General features: G+C 45.4%; 1 protein-coding gene across 6 annotated transcripts in view; it reads right to left on the bottom strand.

The window, feature by feature from the left end:
- camk2b1 (calcium/calmodulin-dependent protein kinase (CaM kinase) II beta 1) overlaps positions 1-17,860 on the bottom strand; it is a 76,892-nt gene that overhangs the window by 12,827 nt on the left and 46,205 nt on the right. For 3 of the 6 annotated variants that reach the window (XM_079515445.1, XM_079515450.1, XM_079515447.1), the window contains exons 9-16: positions 17,692-17,786; positions 16,746-16,868; positions 16,417-16,500; positions 15,717-15,759; positions 13,927-14,022; positions 9,674-9,711; positions 4,196-4,264; positions 691-735 (exon numbers count right to left, since the gene is read on the bottom strand). In XM_079515445.1, coding sequence (XP_079371571.1) covers positions 691-735; positions 4,196-4,264; positions 9,674-9,711; positions 13,927-14,022; positions 15,717-15,759; positions 16,417-16,500; positions 16,746-16,868; positions 17,692-17,786 — 593 coding nt within the window. Of the gene's footprint in view, positions 1-690; positions 736-4,195; positions 4,265-7,901; positions 7,938-9,673; positions 9,712-13,926; positions 14,023-15,716; positions 15,760-16,416; positions 16,501-16,745; positions 16,869-17,691; positions 17,787-17,860 lie in introns of all 6 variants that reach the window. The other 3 variants (XM_079515446.1, XM_079515448.1, XM_079515449.1) reach the window with 2 other exon arrangements.

The raw sequence follows: 17,860 nt of genomic DNA, 5'->3' as shown, positions 1-17,860 counted from the left end.
TTCTTCCTCCTTATATAACCAGTAAGATGCCCTGAGGGCGTGCACGCATCCGCCTGGGTGATGGCATACTGCTGGGCGATGGTGTACAGGGTTTGATGAGGACCCAGGTAGGGCCGGGCATTCATCATCAGGGATCTCCATCCATGATGATGTCACGTGATGTCACAAGGCATGACCATATATGGAGGTGTGGGGTGACTGACAGGAAATGCACGTTTTCATAGTAAATGCGACCTGCGGACGGTCACAATAAAAATCACACCGGTGTGGAGTGAGGGGTGCTCTTATGGCAAAAATAGCCAATTTGCTCAGACACGACATAAATTCTCCATTCATTGTCAATGGCATTTAATGTTTGTGTTAAGATAAGAATCTACAATATAGCTGAATATCGCCCCTCAATAATACCTGATGATCATGTTTTAAGGTGGAAAAAAGTCATGGCACTCCATCTTGAACACTCAAACTACTCACACTCGCTCTGTGGGCCACTGGGGTTCAATTCATATGTTAATGAGCCTTAGTTGGACAGTGCAACTAAGTATAAATCAGGCAACACTCATTCACACAGGCTTGCACGCTTGCATCGGTATAGCAGATATCACGCTGAGTGAGGGATGGACGCTAGGAAGGGAGCAAGGAGGAGGAGAAGAGAGAAAGTCAGGACTGGAGTATTGATGATGAGTTTACCTTCGTCCTGTCGACCGGGTTATGGATAACTGTAGTCTGAGGCTCCTAGAGATAGGAGAGAGGAGAGGTGGGGTGGGGTGGGGTGGGGGAGGTGGAGCAGAAGGGAGAAAGAGGGAAAGGGAGGGAGGGAAAAGAACAGAAAAACAGAAGTGTGACATAATTGTAGAGAATGGATGGATGAAAAAAAGAAAAACAAAACGGCTATCAAGTGGACAAGGAGGGAGTGAGAGAGAGAGAGAGAGAGAGAGAGAGAGAGAGAGAGAGAGAGAGAGAGAGAGAGAGAGAGAGAGAGAAATATGAAAGCTGGATGAAAGAGAGAGATATATACAGTATTAAGGAAAGATGGAAGAACCCTCCAGAGTGAAAGAGTGGGTGGATGAAGCTGAAGAGTGTTGTTTGGAGGTCTGCTAAATCCCAGAATATGCATTTACACACGAACACGCAGAGCCAGAAGAGACACAGCACTAATGCGTGGCGCGCACACACGCACACGCACACACACCCAGAACCTTGAATGACGTCACATTGTAGTCTCTACAGAACCGAACTGAGTTTTATTCGGCTGTAAAGTAGGAGTATGAATCGGCCCTTAGGCAGGAACGATGGGTTCAGCCTGAGCATTACCCTAGTGTCGTTTTGCAGGTTTTCATAGTAAACTACGACCTACAGTCGCAAAAATGGTCAATTGTGGGAGTTTTTATAACCAAAAGTCAAAAGAAAGTGGATAAACACGTGTTCACAATTCCATAACATCTTTGATGAAAAGGAGGTCTTGAACCCAGAGATCTTTAGATCCAGGTCTTTAGTTTAAAAAAGGGCAAAACCACCATAAAATTACTCCATACAGCTTGCACAGAACAAGCCAAGTAGTCTGAAGCCAAATTATTGCACCGTTAGTGGAAAATAGCTGTATTTATGCTAGTTTTAATTCCGCCATTAGTTTTGAAAACATTGATGCATGCGTGCAAACCAGACATTGTACATCAAAACATGCAAGAGAATTTTTATTTAACTATTCCTTTAGCTGCTTAAACCCTACATACTGTAAATTGTTGACTATATATTACCCCCTCCACACTAAATACCATGCTAATGAGATTAGGGATGCCAGGGTTCATGTGGTTAATGACTTTACTGCAATACATTTTGGATACTGAGAGCTTCACTCACAGCACATTAGTGTGCAGGGGCATTTATGCCTCGCATCAGTGACTGCGTGCCAATGTCTCTCTGCCATCATCGCCAGAGAGCGTTGTGTTGTCTTAAAAGTCAGTGATTTCCAACCTTTGGGCTGTGTTGTGTATTGCAAGTGGGTCCTAAAATAATTGGCAAAACACAAACATTTATTTACTGTAGAATTACGGTAACAAAATCACAGCCGTGTGAAGTCAGGGGCGGTCTTATCATCATACATCATCTCACTCTGGCCAATCAATTTGCGTACTCACTTTTGTCTTCAATGTTTGTGTTTACACAATGTTTGTGTTTGCACAAACACTCAAAGCTGGGCATAATAAATATTTAAACATTAATGTCAAAAGATCACACTCGTGTGAACTTAAGTGAGGGGTGCTCTTATCATCATACATCATCACATTCCGGCCAATCACTTTTGGCGTCCTCACATTTTATGCCCTCATCCAAGCAAATCATTGATCCTCATATCAATGATTTACACACGGACACACAAAGCTGGCCATGGGAGGGGCTAGCACCCCTCAAATAATTCCTGGTATTTCTCTTTAAAACATTGAAAATGGTGTTTTCAAAGTAAATAAGTAACCAAATAAGAACCAAATATTGGTTCCTTTAATCCAATCCGGAACCCACTTGTTTGATTGATCATTAAAATAAACATAAGCTAAATATGCATGGGCTGCCGTGGCATCAGATGGGTGGTTGAACCTAAAGGTTGGGAACCTAAATGAAGGCAGGAAGGAAGCTATCCTAAAATGTCATTTACTCATGAACAGTCAACTTGAATTACATGGGGGTGATCCTGTTTGGTTCTTTCACCAAGAGTGAAAAGGGACAAACTTGTGCTCCACCCTGCCGTGCCTACCCAGTAGTACTTTGGCTTTCACTCTGTCAGTCTTGTTTTAGTCACTGCCGTCTCCTCTTCCATTCCCTGCTATTTTCTGTGCTCTTCAACTGTCAGCCGGTGTATATCAGAGCACGCACGCCTGCACACGCACACAACCCCCCCCCCCCCCCCCCCCCCCCCGCCCGTTCAACCCGGCTCTTAACCTCCCACAGGAAGTGACACCTTCCCGGTGACCAATCATCAGCCAGTTGTCTCCCTGACTATGATGATGGCGATGTCGTCATGGCAACCATCGCCTGGGGCAACAGGCAGTGGCGACGGCATGGGAGACGATGACGAGCGGGAATAAAGTACCTGGGGGCCTGCAGATGGAGGGCTTGGTAGACGGAGAGCACTGGGGGGGGTTGTTCGACCGCTGTACGCACGGCCATTTTACCTCACTATGTAGTTTATTTTAGTGTGCATTATGGTTTCACTAGATACTGACGGTCACAACTCGTGTCACCAGTGGTGTAAAGTAACAAAGTACATTTTCTCAAGTACTGTACACTTATATAGTACAATTTTGAGGTTCTTTAAAATTGTTTCCAATTTTCTGTACTTTTATTTCTCCTCTAAACTAAATCTCAGAAGCAAATATTGAACATTTACTCTACTCTATTTACATTACAATTATTTGAGCACTAGTTACTTTATAGATTTTGATTATTATTCAAAACATACATTAACCACTTCAACCCTATACATTTCAGCCATTTGAAAAAAGCCGATCTACAAGCTCACAAGCTTGTAGATCTGCCATTTTCAAAAGATTAAAAAAAAAAAAAAAATACATTTGAAATCTTGAATCTTGAAATGGGACCTTCTGCATAACAAGTACTTTCTACTTTTGGTACAAATACTTTTGTACTTTTACTCAAGTAAATTTTGAAATCGAGGGTACAGGGTATTTCAACATTGCAGTATTGATACTTTTACTTAAGTAAATAATGTGAGTACTTTTTCCACCACTGTGATCCCCGATGGCGCACGCACAAGCTCTCCTACATGGTCGCGCAACACACTTGCCCACACTTTCACGCACACGCTGAAGCACGGTGGCATAGACGACGACACACACCTGCATACTGACGACACACATATAGACTGGTAAACCTGGGATGTGACAATACAATTGAAGTTAAAGGGCAGGGGGAGGTTGGAGTGACTGTCACGTTACCAGAACACACCATATACAGTATACCCACATGGTCATCACGTAAAACAAAATCTGAAGATATCCCTGTATCATTGGCCCCCTTTGCCAACAGGCAGACTGGCATGCCCTTGTCTCAGCTGAGCCCACCAAAAGATACACATCCACCAAGACGAGATAAACAAGAGGGATGGCAGATAGGGGAGGTACTGACAAACATGCACAGTTATTATGACAAACAGACAGGGTTATTAGGAGGTAAATACCAGAGCAGGTGTAGGGGTGGTTCCTTTAGGGCTGGTGACTATGCTGTTTTTCGTGCTGTTTGTCTGAGGCTGTGCAAGGAGAGGAGAGGACAGGAGATGAGGAGTGGAGTGGGGAGGAAAGGGAACACAACAAAAAGGGTGTCAACAACAGGAGGTACCGTTAGGTCAGTGCATTTGTATGTGTGCAATGTGCATGAACCATGCATGCGTGCTCAGGAGCTCCGTCATTTTGTCTGCAGAAGAGGTTAAATACAGCAAGCATTCACACCATTCACAGCGTGTTCCTGAGAAGTGACACAAGGGATGTGACAGCATCAGGCCGTTAACAGTGTCTTCCTTCGCTCAGGACTCCACTTTGCCTCAATATCCCGGCGCCATGTGTGGGCAACGGCAAATCCAGTTTCAAAGCCTGCGTTGAATGTTAATAAGCACAAATCATCAAAGCTGCAGCTGTTCGCCATTTGTCATACAAAGTACTGTATATAAGGGGTACTTATAGTACTGAAGGTACAGCACAATACAGTGGTAGCTGAAAGTGATGAGGGCTGAAACCAATGAGAGCTTGCGGATGACAACGGAAGGTACAAAGGGGTGTGTGTGTGTGTGTGTGTGTGCGCGCGCACGCGATATTAGACATGGGGTGGATAAACGTCTAGGTTAAGAAAGGGGGGAGAGGGGAGGAGAACACACTAAGACATGCTCACAGAATTGCTATGAAGCAGAAGTCAAAGTAAGCTGGCCATAAGCTGACATAAAGGTGACACACACACACACACACACACACACACACACACACACACACACACACACACACACACACACACACACACACACACACACACACACACACACACACACACACACACACACACACACACACACACACACACACACACACACACACACACACACACACACACACACACACACACACACACACACACACACACACACACACGGCAAGCACCAGCCACGTGTTGTGTATCCACAGTGACAAGGGCGGACGGAGGGTGTGAACTGAAAATACTTTCACAAAAACCACCTCAAGAATGGGAGCTTGCCACCGTTGTGGACTTCGGTGGCAATGAAAGCCACTAATGCCTCTAAAGGCTGGCTGCAGCACCCCAAACAAGAGACAGCTGTTCCTCCGAGGGGAACATGACCCCCCCGGTTAAGTACTTATTATAAACCCTGCAGGCTAAGCCAAGGTGACGTTACTCTATAGAAGATGGAGAGCACTCAGGTGGCACAGGGCAAAAGTTAAGCACCTGTCCACCACCTATAGTGTAGTTTAAATCTACCATGGTACAACCAGATTGCCGAACGTCTGCATGAACCAAATTGTCTGGGGGTGGATATTTGTTACTGCACATACTCCTACGGGCTGGGGTGGCATCTGTCAGCAGGGAAGCAGTGGGAGGAATTAATTGACAAAATAATATTTAAGAAGGGGGGGGGGGGGGGGGGTGGAAGACAGTGAGAAAGCAGGTGGAAGCAGGCTGGAGGAGAGGAGTTGCAGACATGACGGGACAAGGAGGGTGCGTACCACTACAGCAGCCTGTAAGACTATGACTCTTTGGTGCCAGGGCCTATTTAGTCTAACCTGACTCTGCCAGATTGCGGCAGTATTGAGTTCACAAGTTCCCTCCTCCTGCCTGCATCTGGGCTGTCTCAAGCAGAAACGATGAACCCGGAAGCAGCGGGACATCTCCATAATAATTTCGAGTTGTAGTCTTGTTAGGTTGTGTTTACATTTGCGCTGTGACTGAAAAAGGAGAGAGGCCGCACAGCTCGTAGTCACGATGCCATCAAAATCTTTATTTTTCCAACGTTTCGGCAACAAGTTGCCTTCTTCAGGGAATGAATTGCGCTGTGGCACAGCTTCAATGTGTCATGAGTCTCGCGTTGATCCCGCCTCTAGCGGCCGCATACAGCCGCATATCGCTCCAGCCAGAATTGGTCCGGAGTACATCGTCTCTGCCCGAGAGATCCCAGACTCAACCTTCTGGCAGAATGCAAATGTTCTCCAGCAGAGGGAGTGGTTCCACCAGGCTACATTTAGTCTACAAGTAGCAGATCGACAGGCTACCTGTGTTGCGACACATTGTGAGTTTGTGCGGCCGAAAAATAAAATAGGGCTCAAGTATTTAAACTGCTCCTCGTTTAGCTGGGGACCACTGATGGATAATTTTGGAGTTTGGTGGATGGAATTGTCTAAATGTTTCCTTTTGGTTCATATTTTATCATCTTGCCCTTTTACCATCAGTTTGATCATCAGCCTACTGCCTGTTTACTCTGGGTTGTTCTCCTGACGCCACCTTCAGATTTTCATATCTTAGTCAGTCTCCATACTGTCTGCCTGGGGCCACAAAAGTCACCATACTGTAGTGTGCTGTTTTGATTTTAGGTTACAGGCAGCTGCTTCGATATCAGTGTGGCCTTGGGGCCTAGTGAGAGGGAGTATTTCTCTCTGTCTAAAGTTTACAGCTAACAGGGAAAGAAATGTTATCTTCAGGTTGCCATAGCAACGCCAGCCTCAGCGCTTTCCCGGTTTATGGCTTTCAATGACGGGACTAAGGAAGCTGTCACAATATCAGTCTCATCATCTATGTGCTGGTCCAATGAGCGCTCGACACCCAGTGCCAGCGTGGCATAGTGGAAATTAACTGTGTATTCAGCCAATGAAATGTGTATCAACAATTGACGTATTCTACAGTATTAATGCCAGTGAAATGAATTGTTCGTGAGAGAGAACCCTGTGCAGTTTGTCGCACAGGGTGAGAGTTTTTTGTAATTTGGCTGTGTGTGGATCTGTTCTGTCTCTCTGATCTGAAAATGAATTAACTAAACCATAATTGTGCTGACTGGACAATCCTTCTTCCTGGTGGTGTCATCTTTTTATTGGGTACTTAAGGTATTTTTCTAAAAGAGTATTTCCTGCTTAAAGTAATCCTGTTAAAGCTAATTGTTAACTTGGTCATAGGCTCTCTGCCTAGTGTTGTGGTGCTGAGTATTCATCAGTACTTAAAAATACTTTCTTAGAAGTATTTTTATAGTTTAGCCCTGTGAAGCTCAGTAATTCAGTATTATACAGTCCTTTATATCTTGAATCATTAATGGTCCCTTCTGCATTTTATATGCAACTAAATGGTTTTATCTTAATTATAAATCCATCAACCACCTGGAACCCAGTCAAGGACTTCTGAGAATAATAATAAAAAAGAATATATATATGGACTTGAAACCTCTTTTTTTTAATATATCCTTTATTTACCCAGGGTAGTAGCTGAGCACAAGTGCTCATTTTCAGCAACACCCTGCACATAGAAACACGCAGACAGACACATTAAAACCTGGGAGCTGCCCAGTACAACCACAGTCTTACTGTTGGCCACTAAGCAGCTCCAGGGGGAGCAGTTGGGGGTTCAGTGCCTTGCTCAAGGGCACTTCAGCGGTGTTGGGTGATGACAATCACTTCCCCACACAGATTTTTCCTGCCCGTCCGGGGAATCGAACCGGCAACCTTTCGGCAACAAGGGCGCTCTTCTAAACCTTAGGCCACCGCTGCCCTACCGCTGCCCTCATTATTGTACTCTAAAATGAGGAAAATGAAAGAGATATGACCCCTGTATAGGAAGACAATAAGGTGCCAAGTGGAGGACGAGAAGCCGAACTGGTGTGGGTTTAGTGTAAACTGCATGCTCACCATGTAATGCTGGATGGTTGAGCTGGACTTGCGTTTCTGTCCCCACCCCACCCCCCATTGGCAATGGATGGATTGATGGATGGATATGCAGGTTGAGCGGATGGATGGTAGAAGGTGAAAGAGAGAAGAGAACCAACAGGTGAATGCAGACTGTGCACTGTGCATACACTCCCAGCACAAGGAGCTCCTCTCATAGAGGATATACTAGGGAGGAAGAAGCGGAGTCAAGGAACGAGGGGAGGCTGAATGTGGGAAGTCATCAGAAAGAGGAAAGCAGGAGACCTGCTATTTCTTCCTTTTTTGGGGGGGGTGGAGAAGAGACAAGACATTAGCATGGCTCCACAGAGCAGCCAGCAATGAACAGGTATAGTGGTGTTGGTGGTTGGTAGTGTTGCATATTACAAGGCCAGAGAGTGGATGTAAGAGAGAGAGAGAGAGAGAGAGAGAGAGAGAGAGAGAGAGGTGCAGATAGAGGATGGAGAAAGACAAGAAAACGAGAGAGGGGAAAGGAGCGGAAAAGGGAAGGAGGGAGAGCGGTGGACGAAAAGTTTAAATCCTCGGAAATGGTTCGGGGCGAGCGCGTGGGGAGCCTGTTGCTAGGTGATGAGCGCGGCACAAGGGAAGTGAAAGTCTATTTCTGTCGCCTGAGTTTCCAGGGTCCAAACTTGGAGCTATTCCTGGAACTGGAGTCAGATTCCCCACTGAACCCACTGAGCAGTGAGGAGAGGGGGAGGGGCAGCCTGCAGACACACGCATGTACGCACACACACAGCCACATCTGCACACTAGGGAGACCTCTCCATATCTGCCGTACTTCACATCCACGCGCACGCACATCTGCACATCCGCACGCACGCAAGCGCCAAGCTGGAATCGCGACGAGACGTCGCTCAAATGCGCTGCGAGCCGAAACGCACATGCTTTTGGCTTTTCTTTCCTCCGCTCGCCACTGTGCACGCTCAGGGAACATGGCTTTTCTTTCCTCCGCTCGCCACTGTGCACGCTCAGGGAACATGCTCGCCACTGTGCACGCTCAGGGAACATGGCTTTTCTTTCCTCCGCTCGCCACTGTGCACGCTCAGGGAACATGCTCGCCACTGTGCACGCTCAGGGAACATGGCTTTTCTTTCCTCCGCTCGCCACTGTGCACGCTCCGCTCGCCACTGTGCACGCTCAGGGAACAGCTCGCCACTGTGCACGCTCAGGGAACACTGTGCACGCTCAGGGAACATGCGAGGGAGCTGTGCGTGGGATGTGTCAATGCAGTGAGTGTACACAGCGCGCATGTTCGTGCGTGGCTTGGCGCGAGATCTTCGCTAAGGACGTGTACTGGAAATGCGAGGTTAAAGACCGGATGGGATGAGCAGGAAACGGAAGCAACAAGAAGACGAGAGAAAGAGAGAGAGGAGCTGATTGAGGGTTGGGGAGGGGCGGTGGCAGATGGCACCGGTGCTTCATAATGGAGAGATGGAGCATGAGCTCCCTCCAGAACACTACATCCAAACACACTGCGCTCTCAGATGGATGTACCACTGCAAGCTCACACACAAAAAAGTCCAAGCTCACACAAGGCAGCGTGAAGATGAATTGTGCAGGTACAGTAAAGCACACACACACACACACAAGAGAGGAGAGCTAGGAAAAGGGAAGAGTTCAAAAGAAATAATTAGAGGGGAGGAAGAGGAGTTAGGAGGCAGGAGGAGGGAAAGTGGGTGACCTAAGGAGCAGAGAGTATAGACAAAAGGAGAAAGGGGGAGGGAGGAGACGCTTACCTTGACGTCTGCCTTCTTGTTGAGCAAACTCTTGGCTGCTGCAATGATGAACAGAGAGAGAGAGCAAGAAAGAGAGAGAGAGAGAGAGAGAGAGAGAGAGAGAGAGAGAGAGGGAATCTGTCAGAGATGGACATTTACAATGATAACAGCATACAATGGCAGCTGCTACACTCTGAAACCTAATTTATACATCGTAGCACAACTGCACTGCTGGTTGAAAAACTGTTCTTTCCGACAAGTGACACCACTGCGTAGTATGTATATGTACGTAGCTGGCAGGTAACATCCCATAGGCGGGGGGTACGAATATGTACGTAGATGGCAAAAAAAAGAGTTAAGTAAGGTAGCTTTGCCATCTGTGTGCATTGTATACTACATAACGTTGCTGTTGGGAGGAAACCACCCAACTCCATTTTTGAGGTTTTTGATTTTATTTTGCATGAATCAGTGCTATTGAACACCCTTTACGTCTGTGTGTTGTTTCGAAATTGGAACCAATGGAAAGTAGTAAAAAACACTTTGGACAAAACCTCTCAACTCCATTGGACCCTCACACTGTCTCCAGTAACCAACTCCACCACCTCTCCCCTCTCATGCAAATAATTGACAATATATAAAGTCACAACAACAACTTTGATGAGGCAGTATTGCTTTGTTTTCAAAATATACGGTTTTCTTAATTTCCTGAAAAATGTATTTTGGAGATAGGTGGTTTCTTCGCGACAGCAGAGATAATATCTATCCCAGTGTTAATTTACTGTAGTGCAAGTTGCACTTCAGACTGGCATTAAGAGAGTGAATGCCAAAGCTTTCTGGAACAGGAAATGTTACTGTCGGGTCACATCATTGCCATGTATAACACAATTGGGCGTAGCTGCCTCATCCGCAGTCTCTCCACCACCTCTATACTCCAGTAAGTGCTTTGTTCTCAAGCTGGTGTTCTGGCTCGCCACCATGACCCCAATGACAGAACCGCTGCAAATATGGCTGCCGTACGAGGCCATCGACGCCCAACAATACGTTTTGCCTTAAACAGCTCTTTAGGGGAGGATTAGTCTTCAGTCTGCTTTCTAATGATGGGTAATGAGAGAGAGAGAGAGAGAGAGAGAGAGAGAGAGAGAGAGAGAGAGAGAGAGAGAGAGAGAGAGAAGGAATGAAGCTGTAGACACAGACACAGTCCGATTAGCATAATACACATCATCTCTTACAATGAGGGACACAGATGGTCCGCAGGGTGTATGCAAAGACCATGCTGCTGCAGCACGGACACAGCGGGTGGCCCCCGAGTGGCCCACCCATAGTGTAAAGATTGTGCATACACTATACGCAAGACACACACACACCTGACCCCAACACCAGTTGTACTACAAGTCTACACATGCAGGAAAACACATGCACACTTTCTCCTAGAACGAGTCTGCTCTTACTCGCCTTAATTGACCTACCCACTGCATGGCAATTACACACACACACACACACACAAAAGGGTGTACAAATAAAACCAAATGGATCCACAACGTTGCATTTTGCTTCATTTGTACGCTCTCAAGAGTTAAACGCTGAGGATTGTACTGTGTACACGTCCACAACATTCCTGCGTGCAGTAGGTTCCGATCAGCTACCTGCCGCATTCCACGTCGGCTGTGCACCGTTTCTACGTCGTCCCGACTTCCCCAAATGGAAGCCTGAGGTATTTTAAGAAGCGCAGACTGCATTCCACAGTCCAATCACATCCCATCACATCAACCGCCCAGCCATGTTACATAAAACACTATTTCTGGAATTCTGTGCCTATTTTCTCTCTCTCTCCCTCTTCTCTCTCCATCCCCATCTTACTCTCTTTTATTTCTATATTCAATCATTTCCCTCTCTTCTCATGTCCCTGTATCGCAAGCGATGAGGAAGCACGTGGGAATCCGCTCAGAACATGTAGAATGTTCAGGCGCCAATGTTGTGCCCGTGGCTCATCATTGCCCCCACCCTCCATTCACTTGACTTGTTGTTATTGAGGAGAGGAAACGGGGTCAGAACATTATCAAGTGCATTCTCTACTCCCCTTGGACAACTCGGCAGGGGAGGGGGAGGGGAGGACTCCACTTTTACTAAAGAGTTAAGGGTCGAGTTAGACTCAGCAGTGTGTCGTTGTTGCACACCGAATATAGCCGAGCTACAAGCTGTTTGCAACACCTCTCACTGTGTGATGCAAACTTGTAGATCTGCGACCCAGTAACTTTATTTATACGATGTTGATCTAAGTGGATAACGCGCCAGAAGTCAGAGCGCGATGGTTACAACAAGTCATTAGTGTAATAAAGACATCTCCAGCTTATCTCCATGGTGGAAGTGAATAGAACCTTCAAGAAAACTGCAAGGTCAAAGTTCACGCAGCTTATAGTTCACAGCCCAGGTGTTGAAGAGGGACTCTTACCTTGCCACAAATTACACGTGAAGCAAGAGGAGAAAGGAGGAAGAGGTTAATAACTAATAAACTAGCAGCTAAGGAAATAAAGAAGTATGGCTTCATACTGTATATACACTGAATGCAAAGGCTGCAAGATGGAGGCAAGGATGGGCATGGATTCACATTGATCATCAACCAGCTATGCTGCTGAGCACATTGTCGCTACTCTAAGAGTATCTTAAGAGTATTGATCAGCTCTTCGGAAAGGGTGGACGCTGTCTGGTGGTAGGATTCCTCCAGACATCTTCCTGCACATCAACCCTAGCGTCCCTCGTATGGGGAAGAACATCTGGCGAATCCAGAATTATTGTCTTTTGTTGATGATCCATGAATGTCTTTGTTGTGAATGTCATTATTATTGTGATTTTAGTCAACACATGTTCTACGCTGTTCTACTATTTATTTGGATCACAATGGAATTAAGTCCTCTGACTTTTTGTGCAATCGTGATAATTCTGTACTGCACTTTGTGAATTGCATCTTGAAAATATCAAATCAAATCAAATCCCCAAGTATATAGGGTTTAAGTGGTTATTAAAGGCCATTACACACTCACATTTAACCTCATCCCCCTGTGACGTCCGGGCGTGTAATGTCTGCGTGCATGCGTGCATGTGTGGATAGGGGGAGGCAAATTAATATTTGATTGATTGGACCCTTGGTGGGGGCTATACTTCCACACACAGCTTTCCTGTATTCACTCTCTCCTGTCTACACGCCACGGTCATATGACACACAACAGGTTTTTGCAAAAAGAATAATAATTGAAAATACTTGTGAGCTTGTAGCTTTTTGTATGTGTATATTCTGTTCCTGTTGTAAATTGTTTGGGGGGGAATAACAATATAGTAGAACTTCTGAGAAATTGACTTAATGGTTATTCTGGTTACCAGAACAGGGATACCTTCCCGAACCCGTAAACATTATAATTATGATTGTGCGGTGTGACATCCAATGACAGCCATTTTTACACTTTCAGCATCATTTGTATATGTACACTATGTACACATACTGTAACTGTATTCATTTGTTGGTAACATGTTCGTAAGTATAAATAAATATAGATATAGATATACATGAAATACATGAAAAGGCAACTGTTTCATTGTTTTCACTGCATTTCCTGAGAAGCTGCCCAACCTTACGTCTCTTGCAGTGCTAACCATGCATGCACAACAACCCCCCCCCCCCCCCTCTCCTGTGGGTATCATACACCAGAGTGCCCCATGCAGCATTCACTAACAAGTCCATCCTTTAAGTAACAGTGGGGGGGGGGGGGGTCCTTCCTGTATCATTATCCAACAGAGGAAAACAAGAGACAGGGAAGGAGTTGGATGCAGAATGAGTGCAATGAAACACAGAGAGAGCGAGAGAGAGAGAGAGAGGGTAATTTCTACAAAGTTCTCGGTAAAGGGTGACTGATGCTTGACAGCAGGGAATGATGAGAGGGGAAAATAAGGTGAACTCATATCATATTATATAGTCCTCCTATGGCATGAGAGAGAAAGCGAATGTGAGCGTGAGAGTGTATGACAGTCCGCTGTTCTGCTGTTCTGGCCATGCTCCGTGGCTGTGCGAAGAAAGAGAGAGAGAGAGATGGTGAGTCAGGATGGATGGATGGATGGAGGTGAGAGGTGTGACTACTACAGGGGGGGGGGGGGGGGGGAAGCGTGACCAGCCACCATCATGCTCTGAGCTCCCATGCTGCAGGGTGGTTGGGATGGCATACAGGGGAAGTGGAGGGGGGAGGGGGAACAGACACGCCACTCCCGGGGCGCCGCCGCCACACTACCTTGTTCGACCAGCCCCGCCGCGGTTCCGCTGGCCGCCGCCGCAGCTGCCGCGGCGATCGAGACAGCTGCTGGCGCCGTGGTCTGCCTGCTGCCCACTGTTGGTGTCCCGACACCCAGTCACAACACGGAGGGACACGCAAGTACGTGGCAACCAGAGGGCCAGGGAGGGAGGGAGAGAGACAGAGTGATAACAAGGAGAGAAAGGAAGAGAGAGAGAAAGGGATACAGAGATATAGAGGAGGAGAGAGGGATATAGATAGAGGTTGGAAACAAATAGTGCCCATTAGTTTGAGGAAGAAGATGGTGTAATTAATACCACATACAGAAAGGTTCACAGTGACAATAAAACAAAAACATAAAATAATAAATAAAACAGAAGAAGTATCTGAGTGCACATGTGCTACAGCTACACACTTCAATTTAATAATTGTATTTATCCATTTGCAACTCTGAGTTTCCTTCCTTTCTTCGATATCACTACCATCATGAAGTACAGATAAATACTGATGCTGCATGAACCTGCATAACATTGGAGATGCTGTATAATGTAGGATAATTATAGGTAGCCTGACCCAGTGCATAACACTAAATATGTTTTTTCTCAATCTCTCTCCGGATGAGCATTTCACTGAAAAGATGTTCATACTGTAGCCGTTTCCCTTCAAAAAAAGAAAAAAAGGTTGACTGCCGAATTTCCTCCAAAGTTCTACCCGAGGATGGGTAATGAGCTTGTATGAGCAGTGAGTGACTAAATGGCATTTGAACCTTGATTCAATACCTCTTGTCAAACAGTAGTTTTCCTACCCGAGCAGCGAGCACACAGGATATAAACCCACTACAAACACCACCAGAGTTTTGTGTGTGCGCGTGTCACACACACAAAACTCTGGTGGTGTTTGTAGTGGGCCATGGGGACACACACACACACACACACTGGAACTCTTTGCCTCTCTTTGCCTACGGTTCTAAAACTAGAGTCGGATGGTAACGTGTTCTACAGAGGACTCAAACTATGGTTGAAATCAAATGTGTTCACATGTATAGCTTCTGACTGGTTATTAGAGTGAGTATGTTTACTTTTGTATTAGAGATTATGTAATGGATATTGTGCTGTAAATATTATTAGAATGTATAATTTTTTGTATTTGATTGGGTGTTTTTTAAACTATAGTGTCCCTGTATTTTTTAGAAAAGTGGTGAAAATTAGCACATGTGCTAACACACTGTAAATGACGCATCTACTGTGCAATGAGCAATGTGATTGTTATGTCCATATCAAATAAATAAATTAAGAAGGTGTACATAATTAGACTTGGAAATCACTTTTCAGATGTGGTGCTCTAACTTAATTTCGTCTTTATTTTTGGGTTGGTGTTGCAGTCTGTGATTGTAAATATTTTCGGGTTTATTTGGATCCCCATTGGCTACCATCAGCAGCATCTACTCTTCCTGGGCTTTTTGTAAACGTAATATTATGTCAAACCATCCAGCTTATCAGATGAAAACTCTGCATGTGTTGTAACTTAACAAGGGGAAATAAATCTCATTGAAGAAAAGAGACGAATGGTATGCTATAAACTCTCAATCTTATTGGATGTTTCTTACAGTAAGTAGTCTTGGGCACCACAAATAGCCAATCTACAAGGTCATTACACATTGCATCCACAGCGGGTTGTGAGCTTGTAGATCTGTCAATTTCAGTCGAAATTAAGCATCATATGTTATGCTTGATTGTCCTAAATATTGCATGCATTGACTGAAACAGACCGACATGGTGACTGATGCTTACCAGAGAAGTTCCGAGAAACCAGCATGGTGGTGAGAATGGCCCCCTGGGAGGAAAATGAAACAATAAATACTCAATTCTAAATCAATGAACTGTACCTGCTTTGCTGCTGACAGGGAGATGTTATACCAACAACGCCAATAAAACATGGCTACGGTACTACAGTATTTTCTTTTTGAGCGGTGCCTCTGCTCCATTATGCAGCTATGTGTGTCTGTATGTGTGTTTCCGAGCACGGAAAGCTGCAACGCGGTAACTGTCATTTCTCGACCATTTCGGATACGTGAAGGCTCGCCGGAACAGGGCCGGCCCCCTGGGCGTGTTCCTGGGTGTCTGGATGTTCCGGGGACCCCCACGCGGTAACTCTGTAATTTTTCAGTCGTTTTGGACGCAGGAAGGCTTGCCGGAACCGGTCTGGCCCCCTGGATTGTAATGGATTGTAAAGAGGCCATGGGGGCTATTTCAAGACGGATATTAGTCTCAGAGAAAACTCTCCAGTCTTTACTGCAAGGCTAAGAGACAATATCACAAACCCTTCTCTTGACAGCTGCTGATTTCCAGCAACTGATTGATTCTACCACACACAAATGTGTGTGGAAAGAAATCAATTAGCATAATGACTAAATTGGGGAGAAAAAGGGGTAAAAAATATAATAAATGTAATAATAACGAACACATTAAGACAGCTGCCACGAGCACAGACCTTGAGTTTCCTCCTGGCGTTGAACTTCTTCAGACACTCCACGGTCTCCTGCCTATGCATCATGGACGCCACTGTAGAACGTTGCTGGGAGGGGAGGGGTGGAAGACAATGAAGGTTATTCGAGTTAACTTTGCCGGCTGTCACAAAGCACACTACAAAATGTCACTATAATAAATATAATTTAATAATCACTGTACTTATTGATACATAATTACAATGTATGTGTGCGTGAGCCTGGATCGTATGCCTAAATTAACATTTATGATTTAACATCCATCTCCTTTCCGTTTGTGTCCCTGTCTGACAAAGTGGTCGGGGGGGGCACTTACGCAGACCCATGGGTGTTTCAGGGCCTCCTGGGCTGTGATCCTTTTGGCAGGGTTGATGGTCAGCATTTGGTTGATCAGGTTCTTGGCTTCAGGGGTCACCGTGTCCCACTCTGGGGAAGGGAACTGCAGGGACAGACCTGATTTGAGACATACGCATGTAGCAGAGAAGCCCTGTTTGAAGTCTAAATATCCAACTACCCTTGGTCAGGAGGGATTCCCTGTGGCTGAGTGGTAGATGAATAATTGGATTCAGGTTGTTATACATCCAACCACGTTACCGTCTTCAGTTAGTCATTCAAAAATACAGATGAAACAAGACAACAGTAAATGTGCAAAGAGTTGGGGGTTGAGAGACAGAGACTGAAAGATTTCTTAACCAGCCGATTGTAGGTAAGAAGGAAATGTCTCCGTTTTCATACTCCGTCTCGACTCAGACATGATCCTAAACCAAAAATGGCAACCTGAGAATTTTGTGATCTTTTGTGAGAAAATAGCCAAAGATACAAATATGTCATCATAATGTTTTCAGCTGTTGCATACAGTGGATAGATTTTGAAAGGACTTTAGTAAGAACCATTGTACGCAGCGCACTATCCTTTTAATATGGCAGGTATAACAGTGTACAGTGTATCGCACACCGTTTTGAGGAAGCCATGTTTTAAATCAATTTGGCCGCCGTTAAAACCAAAAAGAAAGTCTTCCCAAAAATAATCTTGCCTCCTGTCACTGTCACTTTCTTTCCACACACACACACCCTCTTGAAATAGATCCAAGGTACGGCCTCCTTACACTCCTGAAATATGAATGAGGTGACTGAATTACTTAGTACCGTTTCCAAAAACAAACGAGGAAAAGAAAAATGTATGATGGAATATAGACTATAGAGAAAAGCCAGGATAGAGGATTATAGTGGAGAGAAGAGTAGAGTAGAGAAGAAGCCACTCACATCATATGCTCCAGCCTTGATCTGCTGGTACAGCTTGTGCTGGTCTTCATCCCAGAAAGGAGGGTATCCTACCAGGAGGATATACAGAATCACCCCTAAGACAGACAGACAGACAGACAGACAGACACGTTAAGCTTCTCCATCTCATTCTTTCTTTGCTTAGCTTACC

The sequence above is a fragment of the Electrona antarctica genome (assembly GCF_951216825.1).
Source record: "Electrona antarctica genome assembly, chromosome: 12".
In the NCBI taxonomy this organism is placed as follows: domain Eukaryota; kingdom Metazoa; phylum Chordata; class Actinopteri; order Myctophiformes; family Myctophidae; genus Electrona; species Electrona antarctica.
Note: the sequence above shows the minus strand (reverse complement) of the source record. Positions and strands in the feature narration are given on the sequence as shown.